Here is an 18,580-nt window from a genome sequence, read left to right on the forward strand (position 1 = left end):
TGACAACTCCATGGGTTTGAGTGGCCAGCAAAGAGTCCTGACCTCAACCCTAATGAGCACCTTTGGGATGAACTGGAATGTCGATTGCGAGCCAAGTCTTCTCATCCAACATCAGTATGTGAAATAAATGCTCTTTTTGGTGACTGACCAAAAATTCCCAGACACCATACAAAATGTTCTGGAAAGCCTTCCCAGAAAAGTGGAGGCTATTACAACTGCAAAGGGTGGCACCTCCATGTCATTGTCCATGGTTTTGGAAGAGAATGTCTAAGAAACTTGTCTGAGTGTGGTGATCGGGGTCCGCAAACTTGTCTGAGTGTGGTGATCAGGGGTCCGAAACTTGTCTGAGTGTGGTGATCGGGGTCCGCAAACTTGTCTGAGTGTGGTGATCGGGGTCCGCAAACTTGTCTGAGTGTGGTGATCGGGGTCCGCAAACTTGTCTGAGTGTGGTGATCAGGGGTCCGAAACTTGTCTGAGTGTGGTGATCAGGGGTCCAAAACTTGTCTGAGTGTGGTGATCGGGGTCCGCAAACTTTTGGACATAGCGGGTGCTGATCGTTTTTGTCTATAAAGGAAAGTATTGGATCGATTCCTCAGGTGATAGTTTAAACTTTGAGGTTAATAAAGATTGGAAAAGCTTGGTTTTATAGCTAAAAGGATAGGGGAGGAAAAGGTTTAAAGGGCTAGCTCACCTTCACTAAAGAACTGCACATGCAAGTAAGGGGCGTCTGCGGATAAAAACAAACTGGGTCTCTGCAGAAAGCTCCTATAGGTGTAGGCCAAGTATGTACCTCATAGGGCCTGGCTGGAATACTCCTAGGATGTTGCTACTCACTCATTGCTGCTCACCTCCACCATCACAGGAGTGAGCTTTTTTTCTGATTCAGACCCCCTCACATGCTCTCTCTCCTCTGATACAGTATCCCTGAGCTCAGCATTTGAAAGCTCACTCCTGTGATGGAGGAGGTGAGCAGTAACATGTAGGCCTCACGTAGCAACATCCTGGGAGTATTCCAGTCAGGCTTCATGAGGTACATAAATGGCCGACACCTATAGCAAGGGCATTGTTCAACTTTAATCAGAGCTGCAGTTTGTTTTTATCTACAGACACCCCTTATCGGCATAGGCAGCTTTTTGGTAAAGGTGAACTCTCCATCTACGTGCTTGTGAATAGTCCAACGCTGGCCACTCACTAGTAGATTTTCGAATAAACATTCATACAAAAATTCTTTGTATATTTGGTGGGTGGATGAATGTTTTTCAAAAATACTTCAAATTTAGAATGCACTTGGCCGAAAACCAAAATGGACAGTTTTTAAAAAAAAATGATATTTGTATATATATTCAGTCAGGTAAAATAATATATATATATATATATATATATATATATATATATATATATATATATATATATACACACATATACATATATACATATATATATATAAACACATACATATATGCAAACACACGCACACTATATTGCCGAAAGTATTGTCCCCGCCCTCCAAATCATGTGATTCAGGTGTTCCAATCCCCTCCATGGACACAGGTGTATACAATCAAGCACCTAGGCATGCAGACGGCTTCTACAAACATTGGTGAAAGAATGGGTCGCTCTCAGGAGCTCAGTGACTCCAAGCGTGGTCCCGTGATAGGTGGCCACCTGTGCAATAAGTCCATCCGTGACATTTCCTGGCTACTAAATATTCCACGCTCAACTGTTAGTGGGATTATAACAAAGTAGAAGCAACTGGGAACAACAGCAACTCAGCCACCAAGTAGTAGGCCACGTCACATGACAGAGCGGGGTCAGTGCATGCTGAAGTGCACAGAAGTCGCCAACTTCAGAGCGCTGTGGTAGTTCATTGAGAACTACAAGCTAACAGCCGCTAAGGCTAAGGGAGAAAAGGAGAGAAGCGCCTCTGGGGTGGTAACCCGGGTGAAGAGCCGTCATCTTACAAGCTGCTTGAAAAAGGAGCACACTTCCGCCTTCCACGGCCAGCGCATGCTCCGAAACGCGTCGCAGTGCACCCTGGGATCTGACGTCATCACGGCCACGCCGCTGCTGAGTTCCATCCGGATCTGAGGGAGGACGTGCACGCCGGCCGGCCTCACCGCTGTTCCCCTCCAGCCACCACGCTGTTCCAGCCGAGAGCTGACCTCCCCACATCGCAGAGAGATGACGGCTCTTCACCCTGGTTACCACCCCACCGTTCACTATTGTTAACCACGGTATTTAAGCTTATGATTACTTCACACATGTGAGTGTTTCTACTTTTAGACTTGAATAAGAAGACTTATTGCACTTAGAGGCGCTTCTCTCCTTTCTCATCTACAGAAGTTGCTACAGCTTATTTGGAAGCCTTGCCCTCATTGCCACACGGAATCCTACGCTCTTCATAGTAGCCACTAATACCACCATCACCCCATACTACCATTTCCCAGGACTTTGCAGTGTTTGCGCTGCTACAACCCTTCCTCATTTCTTTTGCTATGGCTATCAGGACCTGTAGTTTTCCAATTCACAAAATACTGTGAATTAGTGACGCAGCCAGGTGGGCGGAGCCCCACACGGCCATGTTTTTTAAAACTTTGACAGCTAACAATAGATCTCCCGCTAGCAGCGGAGTGGGGGCAGGTCCTTTCATAGCATGTTATACCCTGAATAAAGCATGTAAAATGTTATGAAAGGTGAATTTAAAAAAATAAATAATCATTGGCCTTCATTTTGTTGATGTACGTCATTTTAAGTATTGCTAGAGAGTGTTTTTTTTTTGGGGGGGGGGGGGGTTAGGGTGCATGTTATCGATTTAGTGTGTAGGGCTAGAGTTTTTTTTTTTAGTTTTTTTCTTTTGAAGGGTGCATGTGATCAGCACAGGGCCAATCAGCACTGTCCAGGCAGAGGGTCAGGGGTCATGCAGCCTCATAGAACAGTCAGAAGAGAACTAAAACTCCTCCTACAAGATTAACCAGTGCTCAGCCAGACACTGATAGAAGTCACAAGACCGCTTTATACTGCTGATGAGAAAAGGGATTTAGCTGTTTATATTTACGAATATAATTGCAGTTTAATGTACTGCGGGAGACCAGATCATGAATGCAGGGTCTAGCCTTAAAACTGTCCCCTCCCCCCTGCTAACCTGTGTAAGAAAGACGTATATGCTTTCCTATTTTAAGGCCTGTCTGATCATATGATCCCGTCAACCAGTGGTGGCTGCAGGGGAGAGTGGGCTTCGACAACGCCTAGTAAAGCCTGGATTGGTGTAGTCACCCATAGGCTCTTATGGCCCATTTGTTCTCTGCACTCCCTCCTCTCCCCTGCAGCTGCTCTGGTTGACACAGGTGAGCGGGCTCATGTGACTGGAGCTGCTGAACATAGGCAAGTAAAAAAAATCTCTCTTTCTTACACGGGTTCATTAGCTTAAGTGTTCGGAGGGAAGAGAGGAAAGGTTTAAGGCTAGTTAGGTGGAAGCTGGAATTACACTAACTTTCCTGCTGCCTGCACTCTGCTCAGCGTTCAAATTTTCATCGGAGGTCAGGAGAAAAACAAACCTTCAGTAATGTTGGCCTCCTGGGTCCACTACGGCCCTCTCCAGTTCCTCCTGCTGACTTCCACGTCACTGATCTACCCTGCAAGGACATGGAGGTCAGGGATTGGAGCCTGCAAGAGCTTTGAGGGACCCAGTAAGGCTACGTTCACACTAGCGTTGTGTGCAGGCGGCAGAGAGGCGTTTGGGAAGTGTTTTTACCGCTTCCCAAACGCCTCGGACAATTCTGCACATTGCAGCACATAGTGCTGTTCTAACGGGAGTGTTAGCGTCGCGGCAAAACGGACGCCTCTGGACGAGTCAGGAGGCGTTGAAGCCTCCTATTCTAGTCTATGGTGCCACTGCGCAAATGCCCGGCCGGCGTTTGCGAAGCGGTAACACTATTTAAACTTCATTATAGCCGTTTGTGGGGCGTTTTTAATGCTCGGCAAACGCCTAGCAACCGCCACTAAACCGTGCATGCGGCGTTTGCAGAGCGTTAAAAATTGCTCCGCAAACGCCGGACCAACGCTTGCCAAACGCTATAGGGACGTTTGGCAAGCGTTGGTAAAACAGTCAAATGTGAACGAGCCCTTAACTTCCTTAGCGATATTCCTGAGTGTAGCTCGGGGTAAAATTTCAATAACAAAAGCGGTAACCCCAAGCTACACTCGGGCTTACCATGCGGCGTTCTCTGGGGGTCCCTGCAGCACTTACCTTGTCCTTCGCTCCCACGATGGGTCCCCTGCAGCGTCCCCGGCCATCTCCTCCGGCCGATGCCGGCATCCGGCTTCCGTGTTCCGGTCCCTGTGACGTCGGAATGTACGGGCGGCGGAACCGGCGGGAAATTTGAAATTTTAAAAAAAATGACATTTTTGCTGTCATTGCTTTTTCACTGCATTTCACATACATTTTGTCCCGAGTGCTTTGTCCGGCACCCTGCCTGCATTTTGACTGTTCTTTCTGCCTGGAAACTTAGAAAAGTCCATGGCGGCCAAAAAGCGTCCCTTTACGTCAAAAGCGGTTTTAGAACAGCGATAGTAAATCAGAACCACTTGCAGAATTGAGTGATAATGATTTGTGGGGGAAATTCCTCATCAGACACTGAAAACGATTCTGCGACTTTGCTCAGCGATGTGCGAATTTGCCTCTGTATTTCAAATTTCAGTGTTTTTGGTTTGATTATATTATTGAATTAAATTTATTATATTATTATTTTTTATGATTATTTATTAAATTATAATTTATGATTTCGTGTTTCAAGTTTTATCATATCCGGGATGTTTAATAGACTCTTTTTCGGATAGATTTCAGTGAGTTATTCCTAAAAATTACAGCCTACAATAAAAAACTACATATTTCCATGCAAAAAAATGGTACCGCTTTCAGCACAAAAAAATCGGAAAGAATCAGACCGCCGAGGAGGTTAAGCAGCGCTCCTGAAAGTGCCAGTTTCCCTGCAAACTGCAGGGGAGGATTTCTATCCAGTGGAGCATCGTCCTGGTGGTGCAGAAAACGTAAGTGTTCCCAGTTTTTATTATAAGTCCTTTCTTTTCAGCAATTTGGAAAACTTGAAATACAAGGCATATCATATAAATACCATCTGGCCTATAACTGATGCGTGGCCTTTCAGACTTTGGTCAGTACACACATACCAGGGCTCCACTGTCACGGCACATTCAGGGACACCAGAGTTCCCATGACAGTCAGAGATGAAATTGAAGATATATTTTAAAATATGGATGACAACACATAAAAAAAAAACATGACTAAAAAAAAAACAAAATAAGGCTCTATGTACTCACCTGCACAAAAAACCGTTGCTTTTGGGGACAGCGCCTAGAGAAGGGGTGGTTGTAATAGCAACCTCTCTAGTCTGTATGACCAAAGGAGTTCTAGAAATGAAAACACAATAGGAAAAGTTAAAGATAAAAAAAAAAAATAGAAAAGTCCCCTGCTACAGAAAAGGAATCTTATTGTCTGTGGAGAAGCAGTGATCTCTCTGCAGAGGTGCCCCCCCCCCCTCTTTCCCGCTGAGCCAGATATATAGCTCAACAATCAAGAAAAGCTCAAGCTTCTGACTCCTTGCGCTGAGGGACAGGCAGTGTGTCCGACTTTTGCAGAAACCCCACCACTGTTGCACAGAGAGCAATGGTCCTTCTACACAGCATGCTGGCAGGGGACAGGATTCTCTACTGCTTTCCAAAGAAAATCTGTAAGACATCCTTTTGTTTTGATGCACATGAGAGTGTAATCAGTTAATTTAAACAAAAAAAAAAGTTTGGTTGGGCTTTATCACTACGTACTTTAAAAACGCAGAGGTACAAAATCTAAAAAAAACAAAAGAGAAAAAAACAAGAAAAGAAAAAAAAGGTTCAGAATCGGATCCATCTTTGAAGAAACAAGCTGTCTGCCACTAAAAATTGCAGCTGAAGAGCAGGCACAATAATGTGCCCATTGTCCCCATTGCTAGTCAGAAAAGACCCCTGTGCATCCTCTGATCTGAATTTGCCACAATTCTTTCCTATGAGAACTCTTCAGGGGCTGGTAGGGGCACTCAGTGCCTATGAACTCACCAGGGGCTGGTAGGGGCACTCAGTGCCTATGAGAACTCTCACCAGGGCTGGGAGGGGCACTCCGTGCCTATGAGAACTCACCAGGGGCTGGGAGGGGCACTCCGTGCCTATGAGAACTCACCAGGGGCTGGGAGGGGCACTCCGTGCCTATGAGAACTCACCAGGGGCCAGTAGGGGCACTCAGTGCCTATGAGAACTCCTCAGGGGCCGGTAGGGGCGCTCAGTGCCTATGAGAACTCCTCAGGGGCCGGTAGGGGCGCTCAGTGCCTATGAGAACTCCTCAGGGGCCGGTAGGGGCACTCAGTGCCTATGAAGAACTCCTCAGGGGCCGGTAGGGGCGCTCAGTGCCTATGAGAACTCCTCAGGGGTCGGTAGGGGCACTCAGTGCCTATGAGAACTCCTCAGGGGCCGGTAGGGGCGCTCAGTGCCTATGAGAACACCTCAGGGGCCGGTAGGGGCACTCAGTGCCTATGAGAACTCCTCAGGGGCCGGTAGGGGAGCTCAGTGCCTATGAGAACTCCTCAGGGGCCGGTAGGGGCGCTCAGTGCCTATGAGAACTCCTCAGGGGCCGGGAGGGGCGCTCAGTGCCTATGAGAACTCCTCAGGGGCTGGTAGGGGCACTCAGTGCCTATGAGAACTCACCAGGGGCTGGTAGGGGCACACAGTGCCTATGAGAACTCACCAGGGGCTGGTAGGGGCACTCAGTGCCTATGAGAACTCACCAGGGGCTGGCAGGGGCACACAGTGCCTATGAGAACTCACCAGGGGCTGGTAGGGGCACTCAGTGCCTATGAGAACTCACCAGGGGCTGGTAGGGGAGCTCAGTGCCTATGAGAACTCACCAGGGGCTGGTAGGGGCACTCAGTGCCTATGAGAACTCACCAGGGGCTGGCAGGGGCACTCGGTGCCTATGAGAACTCCTCAGGGGCTGGTAGGGGAGCTCAGTGCCTATGAGAACTCACCAGGGGCTGGTAGGGGCACTCAGTGCCTATGAAAACTCCTCAGGGGCTGGTAGGGGCACTCAGTGAGCATTGGGGTAGAGGGTCGCGTGTCTTGCCCTGAAGATAATCCCTATATAGCAAAGGGGTACAAATGGGAATGCCAACTATGGTTATGCCAGCATACGCCACTAAAATGCACACAGATTTCAACTTTCAATAAAATCCTACAGAGAGAAGTTTATAATTACAGCAGCAGTGACCATGGTCCCTGCGTTCCGTGTTTGCAGGATAGAATGCTGTCCCGGGGCGTGGCGGCAGGTCTCCTAGCGGTGCCCCCTGGTGAGTGGATGGAGCAGCTGGTTCACGGTAGAGCCGCTCTGGGAGACTTCAGTGCATATTGCTTGAAATATCACTGACCTTTAGTAAAGGTATCCCATCATACTGGCATTTATCAAAGGTTGCAGAGATAAGTAGAGATGCATAATTCATAGTCAATGTGTAGTTAGATTTAAAATCGGAACTTCAAGCAAACAGTTAAATCCATTGTAGAAGTTTTCTACCGCAATCGAATGTGCCTGATCCAACATGCTGGATTTTTTTTTTTTTTTTGTAGAAAAACGAACGAAATGACGACACAATCGTAGGAGCCATTTTCATTTTTGGATCAACAGAACGCGTGGCTTTCGACTGGTTTATGGCCTGCAATATCAGGCGGTTCCCACAAAAACGCTGTGGGAGGGTTCCCCCCATCAACACTGACTGTGTTGATGGTGAAATCAAGCTTTTTTTGTTCAACCCATGGTGGAAGGAAAGAAAATGGCATAATCTACGGCTTGCCTTAGTCTTCCACTGGGTATCACTCAACTTAAAAAACAAAAAAAAACAAAAACAAAACACACCCTGTAGAAAAAAGGGACAGCTCCAGACTGAAGGTGTGTGTTGCAGCCTCTGGTGCATTTTGATTTAACTGCTCCTAGGAGACAACTTTATTTTGAGTCTATCCAGCACTGAGCTTTACCTCACGTATGCTGCAACGTGGTGCCTCCTTACACTGGGTTTGGACTCCAAGGCTTCAACAGAGGGACAGAGCAGCAGGAGTAGTGAGTGGGCCGGCAGTTCTTTTACATCGTCGCAGGCATATATGTGGCAGCAGAGGGGACTGTAAACCAACAATTTGTATTTAAAATAAGAAACAGGTTACACTTACCTGCTCTGTGTAGGGGTCTTGTATAGAGCAGCCCTGATCCTCCTCTTCTGGGGTCCCCCAACGGCTTTCCTGGCTCCCCTCCATTTCTGAGTGTCCCTATAACAAGCAGCTTGTTTGTGTGTGTCTCCCGAGTCCATCTCTATGTGTCCATAAGACACACAGAGCGTGGCTCAGCCCCGCTGCCTCCTCGCTGCCTCGGCCCCGCTCCCTCCTCGCTGCCTCGGCCCCGCTCCCTCCTCGCTGCCTCGGCCCCGCTCCCTCCTCGCTGCCTCCTCGCTGCCTCGGCCCCGCTCCCTCCTCGCTGCCTCGGCCCCGCTCCCTCGGCCCCGCTCCCTCCTCACTGGCTGTGACTGACAGCAGCAGGTGCCAATGTCTCCCACTGCTGTGTCTGAGCCAATGAGGAGAGAGAGAACAGAGAGACACTTTCCTGGCTCCTTTCCATTTCTGAGTGTCCCCAGAGCAAGCCGCTTGCTCGTATGTGCCTCCAGAGTCCTGCTCTGTGTGTCCATAAGACACACAGAGCGTGGCTCGGCCCCGCTCTCTCCTCGCTGCCTCGGCCCCGCTCCCTCCTCACTTGGCTCGGCCCCGCTTCCTCCTCACTTGGCTCGGCCCCGCTTCCTCCTCACTTGGCTCGGCCCCGCTTCCTCCTCACTTGGCTCGGCCCCCCTCCCTCCTCACTTGGCTCGGCCCCGCTTCCTCCTCACTTGGCTCGGCCCCGCTTCCTCCTCACTTGGCTCGGCCCCGCTTCCTCCTCACTTGGCTCGGTCCCCCTCCCTCCTCACTTGGCTCGGTCCCCCTCCCTCCTCACTTGGCTCGGTCCCCCTCCCTCCTCACTTGGCTCGGTCCCCCTCCCTCCTCACTTGGCTCGGTCCCCCTCCCTCCTCACTTGGCTCGGTCCCCCTCCCTCCTCACTTGGCTCGGTCCCCCTCCCTCCCCACTTGGCTTGGCCCCCCTCCCTGGCTCGGCCCCCCTCCCTCCTCGCTGGCTGTGATGGACAGCAGCAGGTGCCAATGTCTCCCACTGCTGTGTCTGAGCCAATGAGGAGAGAGAGCAGAGAGAGACGCTTTTCTGGCTCCTCTCCATTTCTGAGTGTCCCCAGAGCAAGCCGCTTGCTCGTATGTGCCTCCAGAGTCCTTCTCTGTGTGTTCATAAGACACACAGAGCGTGGCTCGGCCCCGCTCCCTCCTCGCTGCCTCGGCCCCGCTCCCTCCTCGTTGGCTCGGCCCCGCTCCCTCCTCGCCGCCTCGGCCCCGCTCCCTCCTCGCCGCCTCGGCCCCGCTCCCTCCTCGTTGGCTCGGCCCCGCTCCCTCCTCGTTGGCTCGGCCCCGCTCCCTCCTCGTTGGCTCGGCCCCGCTCCCTCCTCGTTGGCTCGGCCCCGCTCCCTCCTCGTTGGCCCGGCCCCGCTCCCTCCTCACTGGCTGTGATTGACAGCAGCAGATATCAATGTCTCCCACCGCTGTGTCTGAGCCAATGAGGAGAGAGAGCAGAGAGAGACGCTGCTCTCACGCACATCACTGGATCGAGATGTGGAGGGGGGGGGGGTGGTTTAGACAGGAAAGTATAAGGGGGGGCCGAGAAGAAAGCAGACCACAGAAAGCTTGTTTTTTTTCTCTCCCTTGAATGAATTAAAGATAAAAAGCCTTCTAGTTTTACGACCACTTTTAACACCGAGCTGTCCATGTGGGGAGCTATCACCATCGCGAGACGGTGAAGGCTGCCAATCCCATGATCACCGACAGCCAATCACAGCGATCGCCTGACTGCCAAGCCCATGCAACGACTTCAGCGTTACAAACCTTTAAAAGTGTCAGCTCCTACCACCTGGAAGGGGTTAAAGATGCGGTCACTGCCCTGACCGCACGCTATCCTACCTGTCCATGAGAGAGGCTCAACACACCGACGACGTGCTAGTACATGAGCTCGAAGGCTTGATGATCCGGCAGCGAGCGCGCAGTGCGATCACATTATTACTCTCCATCACAGAAGCCGCCTCCTGAGCGGAGACACATTATCCGGTAACTTCTCACCCTGCCCTTTGGTGATAATTCCACATAAATGTGAGCCGCTGTCACCGGGCAGATTCCACACCGATCCATCATTCTCCAGTCTATAGAGCCGCGTGCCGTGATCGCAGTCACAGTCTGTGCTTCATTACGGCTTAAGGGGGGCAGCTGCGCCTCGCCATTCATAAACCACTGCGTGATGAAATATACCAATCACGTAATCCAGACCATCCTCACAAACGCTCCGAAGAAAGTATAACAGAGGGAATTGAAGTGTTTTTGTTTCCTCATTACAAGGGTGTAATGAATGTTTCAGCAAATCTGCAAAGTGAATCTAATCACAGCACCGTTCACATGTATCCTCACATGTAAGGGGTAAGACAAAGTGAGCGCTCTTGGTGTAGGAGCTGTAGAACTGAAGGTAACCATATAAACCTCGATAAAACTGTATAAATAAAAGTGCAGCGCTAATAAAATAACTAATAAAATAATAAGATAATAAAAGTTCATATAATCAGTATTGATGAATGATCCCCACTGTAGCAGAATTCAAATGCTTGCGCTTGGAAGGAACGGTAAAATTGCGCACTCACCAGAAGCGCATGGGATATGCGCATATAAATATATCCACCATGGACCACTTAGGGAGGCGGGGTATGTCAGGCGTCTGGTGAACTTCCTTCAGGGTGTGGGACAGCACAGCAGTAAATCTTGGGATTTAAGTGGAAATCTGCTCATCCAGAGGTCACCTTTGGGATGAATGGGTGCTCAGCCTGGTTACAGGTCTTCCCCCCTCTGGGTGCTGGTTAGGTGAGGATCATCTGTAGGCTCCAAGAAAGAGCCACAAAAGAAGTGCCCATAGTGTAGTAATTAAGAAAACTATTATTCCAGGTAAAAAGGGTACACAGTAATGCAGAGTTAACGCAGCACTGACCCGATGTAAAAGATGGCTGCCGGACCTGCACGTGGCTCCGGCGGCGTGACGTCACGGTGTGTTGGCTCCTCCTTAAGCTTTTCGTGCCACGCACATCTTCAGAGGGGAAACCAACACCTCACATACTTTGGCCTCTGAACAGCAATTTAAACTGCTCTTTAGAGAACATTTGACAGGTGGTAAGGAGGCGTAGCTTTTCGTCACCTGCTCTACCCCGCACTAGCGAACCGCAACTTTGTGAATTGCACGTGTTTGTGGGGCACTTGCAGAGCAGCTTCATTCACGTGAGTGAGAGGGGGAACTCTTCCTACCACGGCTCCATGGGGTACAGGAGAAAATTGAACGTCAAAGAGGGTTGAACACGTGCATCCCCTGACATCACCAGAGGGACACATATAATATTTAGCGAATGTAAAGCTAGAGAAAGCAGTCAAAGACTGCAGCCCTACTACAGGAGACGGCCCGAGACGGCAGCCCTACTACAGGAGACTGCCCGAGACGGCAGCCCTACTACAGGAGACTGCCCGAGACGGCAGCCTTACTACAGGAGACTGCAGCCCTACTACAGGAGACTGCCCGAGACGGCAGCCCTACTACAGGAGACTGCAACCCTACTACAGGAGACTGCCCGAGACAGCAGCCCTACTACAGGAGACAGCAGCCCTACCACAGGAGACTGCCCGAGACGGCAGCCCTACCACAGGAGACTGCCCGAGACAGCAGCTCTACCACAGGAGACTGCCCGAGATGGCAGCCCTACTACAGGAGACTGCAGCCCTACTACAGGAGACTGCCCGAGACGGCAGCCCTACTACAGGAGACTGCCCGAGACGGCAGCCCTTCTACAGGAGACTGCCCGAGACGGCAGCCCTACTACAGGAGACAGCAGCCCTACCACAGGAGACTGCCCGAGACGGCAGCTCTACCACAGGAGACTGCCCGAGATGGCAGCCCTACTACAGGAGACTGCAGCCCTACTACAGGAGACTGCCCGAGACGGCAGCCCTTCTACAGGAGACTGCCCGAGACGGCAGCCCTACTACAGGAGACTGCCCGAGACGGCAGCCCTACTACAGGAGACTGCCCGAGACGGCAGCCCTACTACAGGAGACTGCCCGAGACGGCAGCCCTACTACAGGAGACTGCCCGAGACGGCAGCCCTACTACAGGAGACTGCCCGAGACGGCAGCCCTACTACAGGAGACTGCCCGAGACGGCAGCCCTACTACAGGAGACGGCCCGAGACGGCAGCCCTACTACAGGAGACGGCCCGAGACGGCAGCCCTACTACAGGAGACGGCCCGAGACGGCAGCCCTACTACAGGAGACGGCCCGAGACGGCAGCCCTACTACAGGAGTCGGCCCGAGACGGCAGCCCTACTACAGGAGTCGGCCCGAGACGGCAGCCCTACTACAGGAGTCGGCCCGAGACGGCAGCCCTACTACAGGAGTCGGCCCGAGACGGCAGCCCTACTACAAAAGTCGGCCCGAGACGGCAGCCCTACTACAGGAGTCGGCCCGAGACGGCAGCCCTACTACAGGAGACGGCCCGAGACGGCAGCCCTACTACAGGAGACGGCCCGAGACGGCAGCCCTACTACAGGAGACGGCCCGAGAAGGCAGCCCTACTACAGGAGACGGCCCGAGACGGCAGCCCTAAAACAGGAGACGGCCCGAGACGGCAGCCCTACTACAGGAGACGGCCCGAGACGGCAGCCCTACTACAGGAGACGGCCCGAGACGGCAGCCCTACTACAGGAGACGGCCCGAGACGGCAGCCCTACTACAGGAGACGGCCCGAGACGGCAGCCCTACTACAGGAGACGGCCCGAGACGGCAGCCCTACTACAGGAGTCGGCCCGAGACGGCAGCCCTACTACAGGAGTCGGCCCGAGACGGCAGCCCTACTACAGGAGTCGGCCCGAGACGGCAGCCCTACTACAGGAGTCGGCCCGAGACGGCAGCCCTACTACAGGAGGCGGCCCGAGACGGCAGCCCTACTACAGGAGGCGGCCCGAGACGGCAGCCCTACTACAGGAGGCGGCCCGAGACGGCAGCCCTACTACAAGAGACGGCAGCCCTTGTCAGGGCTCCGGGTATGACCAGAGGTGTGTGGACTGACACAGGGAAATGCAGGCTTCAGGTATAGTATAAACAATACAATTTATTAAAAGACTAAACAACACAAACGCAGTGCAAGGTAAACATAACACAGTGCAAACAACCAAACCTCCAACAGATAACCATATATATAAATCGAACGTAGTCGGGCAGGCCGGGTCGGTAGCACACGGGCAAACAGGGTACCAGGAGCGAGCGGAAGTGTGGTCAGGAATTGCCGAGGTCAGGACAGGCGGAGTTCGTTCAGAGTCAGGATCAAAGCAGAGTCAGGATCAGGCCGGAAGCAGACAGAATGCAGGTACAGGGGCTCATGGGAAACATACACCAAGGCACTGACTGCAGGTCTGGCCATTCCTTAAATACACCTCCTGCAATCAGCCTCAGGTGATGGCTGATTGCAGGAGTGCGCTTCTGGTTGCTGAGAGCACCCGCTGGCCAGCCCTGGTACTGCAGCCCACACGGCAGATGAGTCCCACCACTAATGGTGAGTTCATTCCTGACAGTACCCCCCCCTCAAGGAGCGGCCTCAGGACGCTCCAAACAGTCCTTAGTGGACTAATGTTCCACCGCCCGGGTCAGGTAACTGGCTGGATATCCTACTGCCGGAGTCAACCGGCTGGCTGGGTTTCCTGCTGGTAGACTTCTCCTTGTGTAGGAGAACCCAGGAAGGCAGGTTACTGGACACAGGATCTCCAGGAGCAGGCTGGGAATCAGTTATTGGCCAGTTTAGCTGGACATCGGGGATTGGCACATCAGGCTGGGCAGCGGACAGAGGCACATCAGGCTGGGCAGCGGACAGAGGCACATCAGGCTGGGCAGCGGACAGAGGCACATCAGGCTGGGCAGCGGACAGAGGCACATCAGGCTGGGCAGCGGACAGAGGCACATCAGGCTGGGCAGCGGACAGAGGCACATCAGGCGGGGCAGCGGGCACCGGCCCATCAGGCGGGGCAGCGGGCACCGGCCCATCAGGCGGGGCAGCGGGCACCGGCCCATCAGGCGGGGCAGCGGGCACCGGCCCATCAGGCGGGGCAGCGGGCACCGGCCCATCAGGCGGGGCAGCGGGCACCGGCCCATCAGGCGGGGCAGCGGGCACCGGCCCATCAGGCGGGGCAGCAGGCACCGGCCCATCAGGCGGGGCAGCAGGCACCGGGCCATCTAGCACAACAGCGGGCACCGGGCCATCTAGCACGACAGCGGGCACCGAGTCACCTGGCTCGACAGCGGACACCGAGTCACCAAGCTCGACAGCGGGCACCGAGTCACCAAGCTCGACAGCGGGCACCGAGTCACCAAGCTCGACAGCGGGCACCGAGTCACCAAGCTCGACAGCGGGCACCGAGTCACCAAGCTCGACAGCGGGCACCAAGTCATCTGGCACGACAGCGGGCACCAAGTCATCTGGCACGACAGCGGGCACCGAGTCATCTGGCAAGACAGCGGGCACCGAGTCATCTGGCACGACAGCGGGCACCGAGTCATCTGGCACGACAGCGGGCACCGAGTCATCTGGCACGACAGCGGGCACCGAGTCATCTAGCAGGACAGCGGGCACCAAGTCATCTGGCAGGACAGCGGGCACCGAGTCATCTGGCAGGACAGCGGGCACCGGGTCACCAAGCTCGACAGCGGGCACAGAGTCATCTGGCAGGACAGGGGGCACCGGGTCACCAAGCTCGACAGCGGGCACCGAGCCACTGCAGACCTACTACAGGAAACGGAACGAGACAGCAGCCCTAATACAGGAGTTGGCCCGAGACGGCAGCCCTACTACAGGAGACGGCCCGAGACGGCAGCCCTACTACAGGAGACGGCCCGAGACGGCAGCCCTACTACAGGAGACGGCCCGAGACGGCAGCCCTACTACAGGAGACGGCCCGAGACGGCAGCCCTACTACAGGAGACGGCCCGAGACGGCAGCCCTACTACAGGAGACGGCCCGAGACGGCAGCCCTACTACAGGAGACGGCCCGAGACGGCAGCCCTACTACAGGAGACGGCCCGAGACGGCAGCCCTACTACAGGAGACGGCCCGAGACGGCAGCCCTACTACAGGAGACGGCCCGAGACGGCAGCCCTACTACAGGAGACGGCCCGAGACGGCAGCCCTACTACAGGAGACGGCCCGAGACGGCAGCCCTACTACAGGAGACGGCCCGAGACGGCAGCCCTACTACAGGAGACGGCCCGAGACGGCAGCCCTACTACAGGAGACGGCCCGAGACGGCAGCCCTGCTACAGGAGACGGCCCGAGACGGCAGCCCTGCTACAGGAGACGGCCCGAGACGGCAGACCTACTACAGGAGTCGGCCCGAGACGGCAGCCCTACTACAGGAGCCGGCCCGAGACTGCAGCCCTACTACAGAAGCCGGCCCGAGACTGCAGCCCTACTACAGGAGCCGGCCCGAGACTGCAGCCCTACTACAGGAGCCGGCCCGAGACTGCAGCCCTACTACAGGAGCCGGCCCGAGACTGCAGCCCTACTACAGGGGTCGGCCCGAGACGGCAGCCCTACTACAGGGGTCGGCCCGAGACTGCAGCCCTAATACAGGAGACGGCCCGAGACTGCAGCCCTACTACAGGAGTCGGCCCGAGACTGCAGCCCTACTAAAGGAGTCGGCCCGAGACTGCAGCCCTACTAAAGGAGTCGGCCCGAGACTGCAGCCCTACTACAGGAGTCGGCCCGAGACTGCAGCCCTACAACAGGAGTCGGCCCGAGACTGCAGCCCTACTACAGGAGACGGCCCGAGACTGCAGCCCTACTACAGGACACGGCCCGAGAATGCAGCCCTACAACAGGAGTCGGCCCGAGACGGCAGCTCTACTACAGGAGTCGGCCCGAGACGGCAGCTCTACTACTGGTGTCGTCCTGAGACTGCAGCCCTAATACTGGAGATGGCCTGAGACTGCAGCCCTACTACAGGAGTCGGAACCTTTTCCATCCCAGATTCCCTCAGAAGGTCTCTGTAACGGAACAGGACCCCGACTACACTTGGATATCTCCGTTTATTTACGACTCCCGCTTCCCTGTCCGAACACAGATCCACGGACACCACTCAAAGTAAAACCAGGAAATAAGACTGCTCTATTTTAACACAGACACAAGATATTCAAGGGAACAACCCCCCCCCCCCCCGCATATGGACACAGGGCGGGGCAAACCAAATCTAGCAACAAGAGACATCAGCAGACACCCCCCACCAAGCCACACAAACACATACATCCCATAATAGTTTGCTCCCAAGCAAGACACACAATAGAACAATGGGACAACCACATGGCATTAAACAATGAACAACCCCCATACCCCATCTATATATGTCTACACAATATCAGGACATTCCACCCTGTACCCCTAACAGGCACAGGGTGACTTACACATAATAGGGATATGGGGAGCTGAGACAGGGGTCTCCCCACCTCTCCTAAGGGGGCTGTGTTCCATGGGCCCCCCACCCAATGTCAATCCCGTCACAGTCTCTTCCTACTGAACAATTTGCATTCATATTTTTAGCTACCAAGTGCATTACTTTACATCTTCCTACATTGAACCTCAGCTGCCATATAGCTGCCCATCCCTCTATTTTAATTCCATTTTATAAGTTTCTATATCCTGTTGTGAAGTTATAGCCTTGCTTAACTTTGTATCATAAAGAAACACAGAGGTTGAGCTACTCATTCCAACCTCTACATTGTTTGTGAAGAAAAATCACTAAAATGTCACCTTTTGGACTCCTCCAGCTTGGTCTGTAGTAGTTCCTGCTGCTTCTCAAGCAGTTTGGCTTCGTGTTCCTCCAGCAAGTGCTGCAGCCGCTCTTTCTCCACCTCAAGTTCCATCTTCTGCAGCATTAATTCATGTTTCCTCTGCTCGGACATCGCCGACACCTTTGCTCGTGTGGCAACCCCATTACTTAAGGCGGATGTGGTGGAGTGACTAGAAAAGGAGCAATCTTCCGGATGTCTTGGGAGTGAACATTCTGGTGGACCTTTCCCACGGGAGCCGTGCGCCGGCTGGTGCAAGCAGCAATGAGATAGTGGCTGATCTATGGCACTGCTGCAACGCTGGCCACGGGTCACATCTGGATGGTGTACGTCTGGCATATCGGAGCAGCAGCATTTCCTCTGTACACAACTGTCCAAAGGGTACCTGTCTGAGTGGCAATGGAAACCACATCCAGATTTGGGGTCAGTTCTACAGAAGGGACGTGCCGGAATGGAACACAAGCTTTCCAATTCAGGGTTCTGTTTATGGCATGGAGCGAGGTAAGACCCATTCAGTTCATTTGCTGTTGGCTGCTGTTGAATTTTTGGCACCTTTTAAAAAGAAAAGAAAGAAAAATAGTTAAAAAACACGCACCCACGCAAAATTCTAACAGCACTTTCTCGAACCTACCCGCCGTTCCTTAGTGAAAACCTGAACACCCAATACCAAATGAAGGCTGAACTCCAAGGCAAACTAAATACACAGTTGAAACACATAAGGGGGCTATCTAGCCTTGCAAAGGATTTATAGTTTTGCCTATCCAGTCCTGAGATTTATACAGCTCCGCCATGTCTGACAGGGCAGGAGACCTGATTTGAATCTGCTGCTTCCAACACTTAGGACTCGTTTACACGTGCATTGCCTGCTGAAAAGCGATCTGCAGGGGAATGATTATCAAAGGTTGTTTGAGAGGCGGATGGGAAGGAATGTGTTGCCTCCTTACCTCCATATTTAACCTTGTAAAAGCCTGCACCACCGTGCAGCAACCAGATGCATTGCACACAGCTGCAAGGCAGTTTTGGCACAGCCCCATTCACTTGAATGGGTTGTATTTGGTAAGGGTATCATCCCCAAACCACAACAGGGGGTATCTTTGGCATAGCTGAAAAGCAAAGTATTGTAACATCCCAGCACGACCTTTGTAGCTTAAGGTGGACGAGAAGGGTAAAACTAAGGCTCAGTCGCCCATTTTGATCAAACCTCCCCCTGACCACAAGTGTAAATTAGACCTTACAGATCTTGTCCTTCCTCCAGGCTGTAGCAACACATTTAAAGAAGCAGAAGACTGATGAGGCCCATCTCTGTGCACTTTCCTATGAGCATGTTCCTTACCAGCACATGAGCACTGCAGCAAAACTGACAGGCTCCCAGTGCTGCTTGTCCCTTCCCCAGTCTGAGCTCTGCATACAAAGACGGCAAGAGGCTGATACCAAATCACATTCAGGTATTTACAGTGCTTGCTTGTATTTGTGATTACAGAGCTGCGTTTGTTTTTTTCTGGAGTTC

General features: G+C 53.1%; 1 protein-coding gene across 1 annotated transcript in view; it reads right to left on the reverse strand.

Annotated features, from left to right (window-relative positions):
- Nucleotides 1-18,580, reverse strand: part of LOC149438509 (protein hinderin-like) — a gene marked incomplete at its 3' end in the record, with an annotated part of 179,485 nt that overhangs the window by 38,196 nt on the left and 122,709 nt on the right. The window contains exons 4-5 of the mRNA XM_089659772.1: nt 17,036-17,625; nt 5,335-5,424 (exon numbers count right to left, since the gene is read on the reverse strand). Of these exons, the coding sequence (XP_089515898.1) occupies nt 5,335-5,424; nt 17,036-17,625 (680 nt within the window). The remainder of the gene's footprint in view (nt 1-5,334; nt 5,425-17,035; nt 17,626-18,580) is intronic.

Source organism: Staurois parvus, unplaced genomic scaffold (assembly GCF_062004578.1).
Source record: "Staurois parvus isolate SC_StPar_1 unplaced genomic scaffold, SC_StPar_1.0 ptg001186l, whole genome shotgun sequence".
Lineage (NCBI taxonomy): Eukaryota > Metazoa > Chordata > Amphibia > Anura > Ranidae > Staurois > Staurois parvus.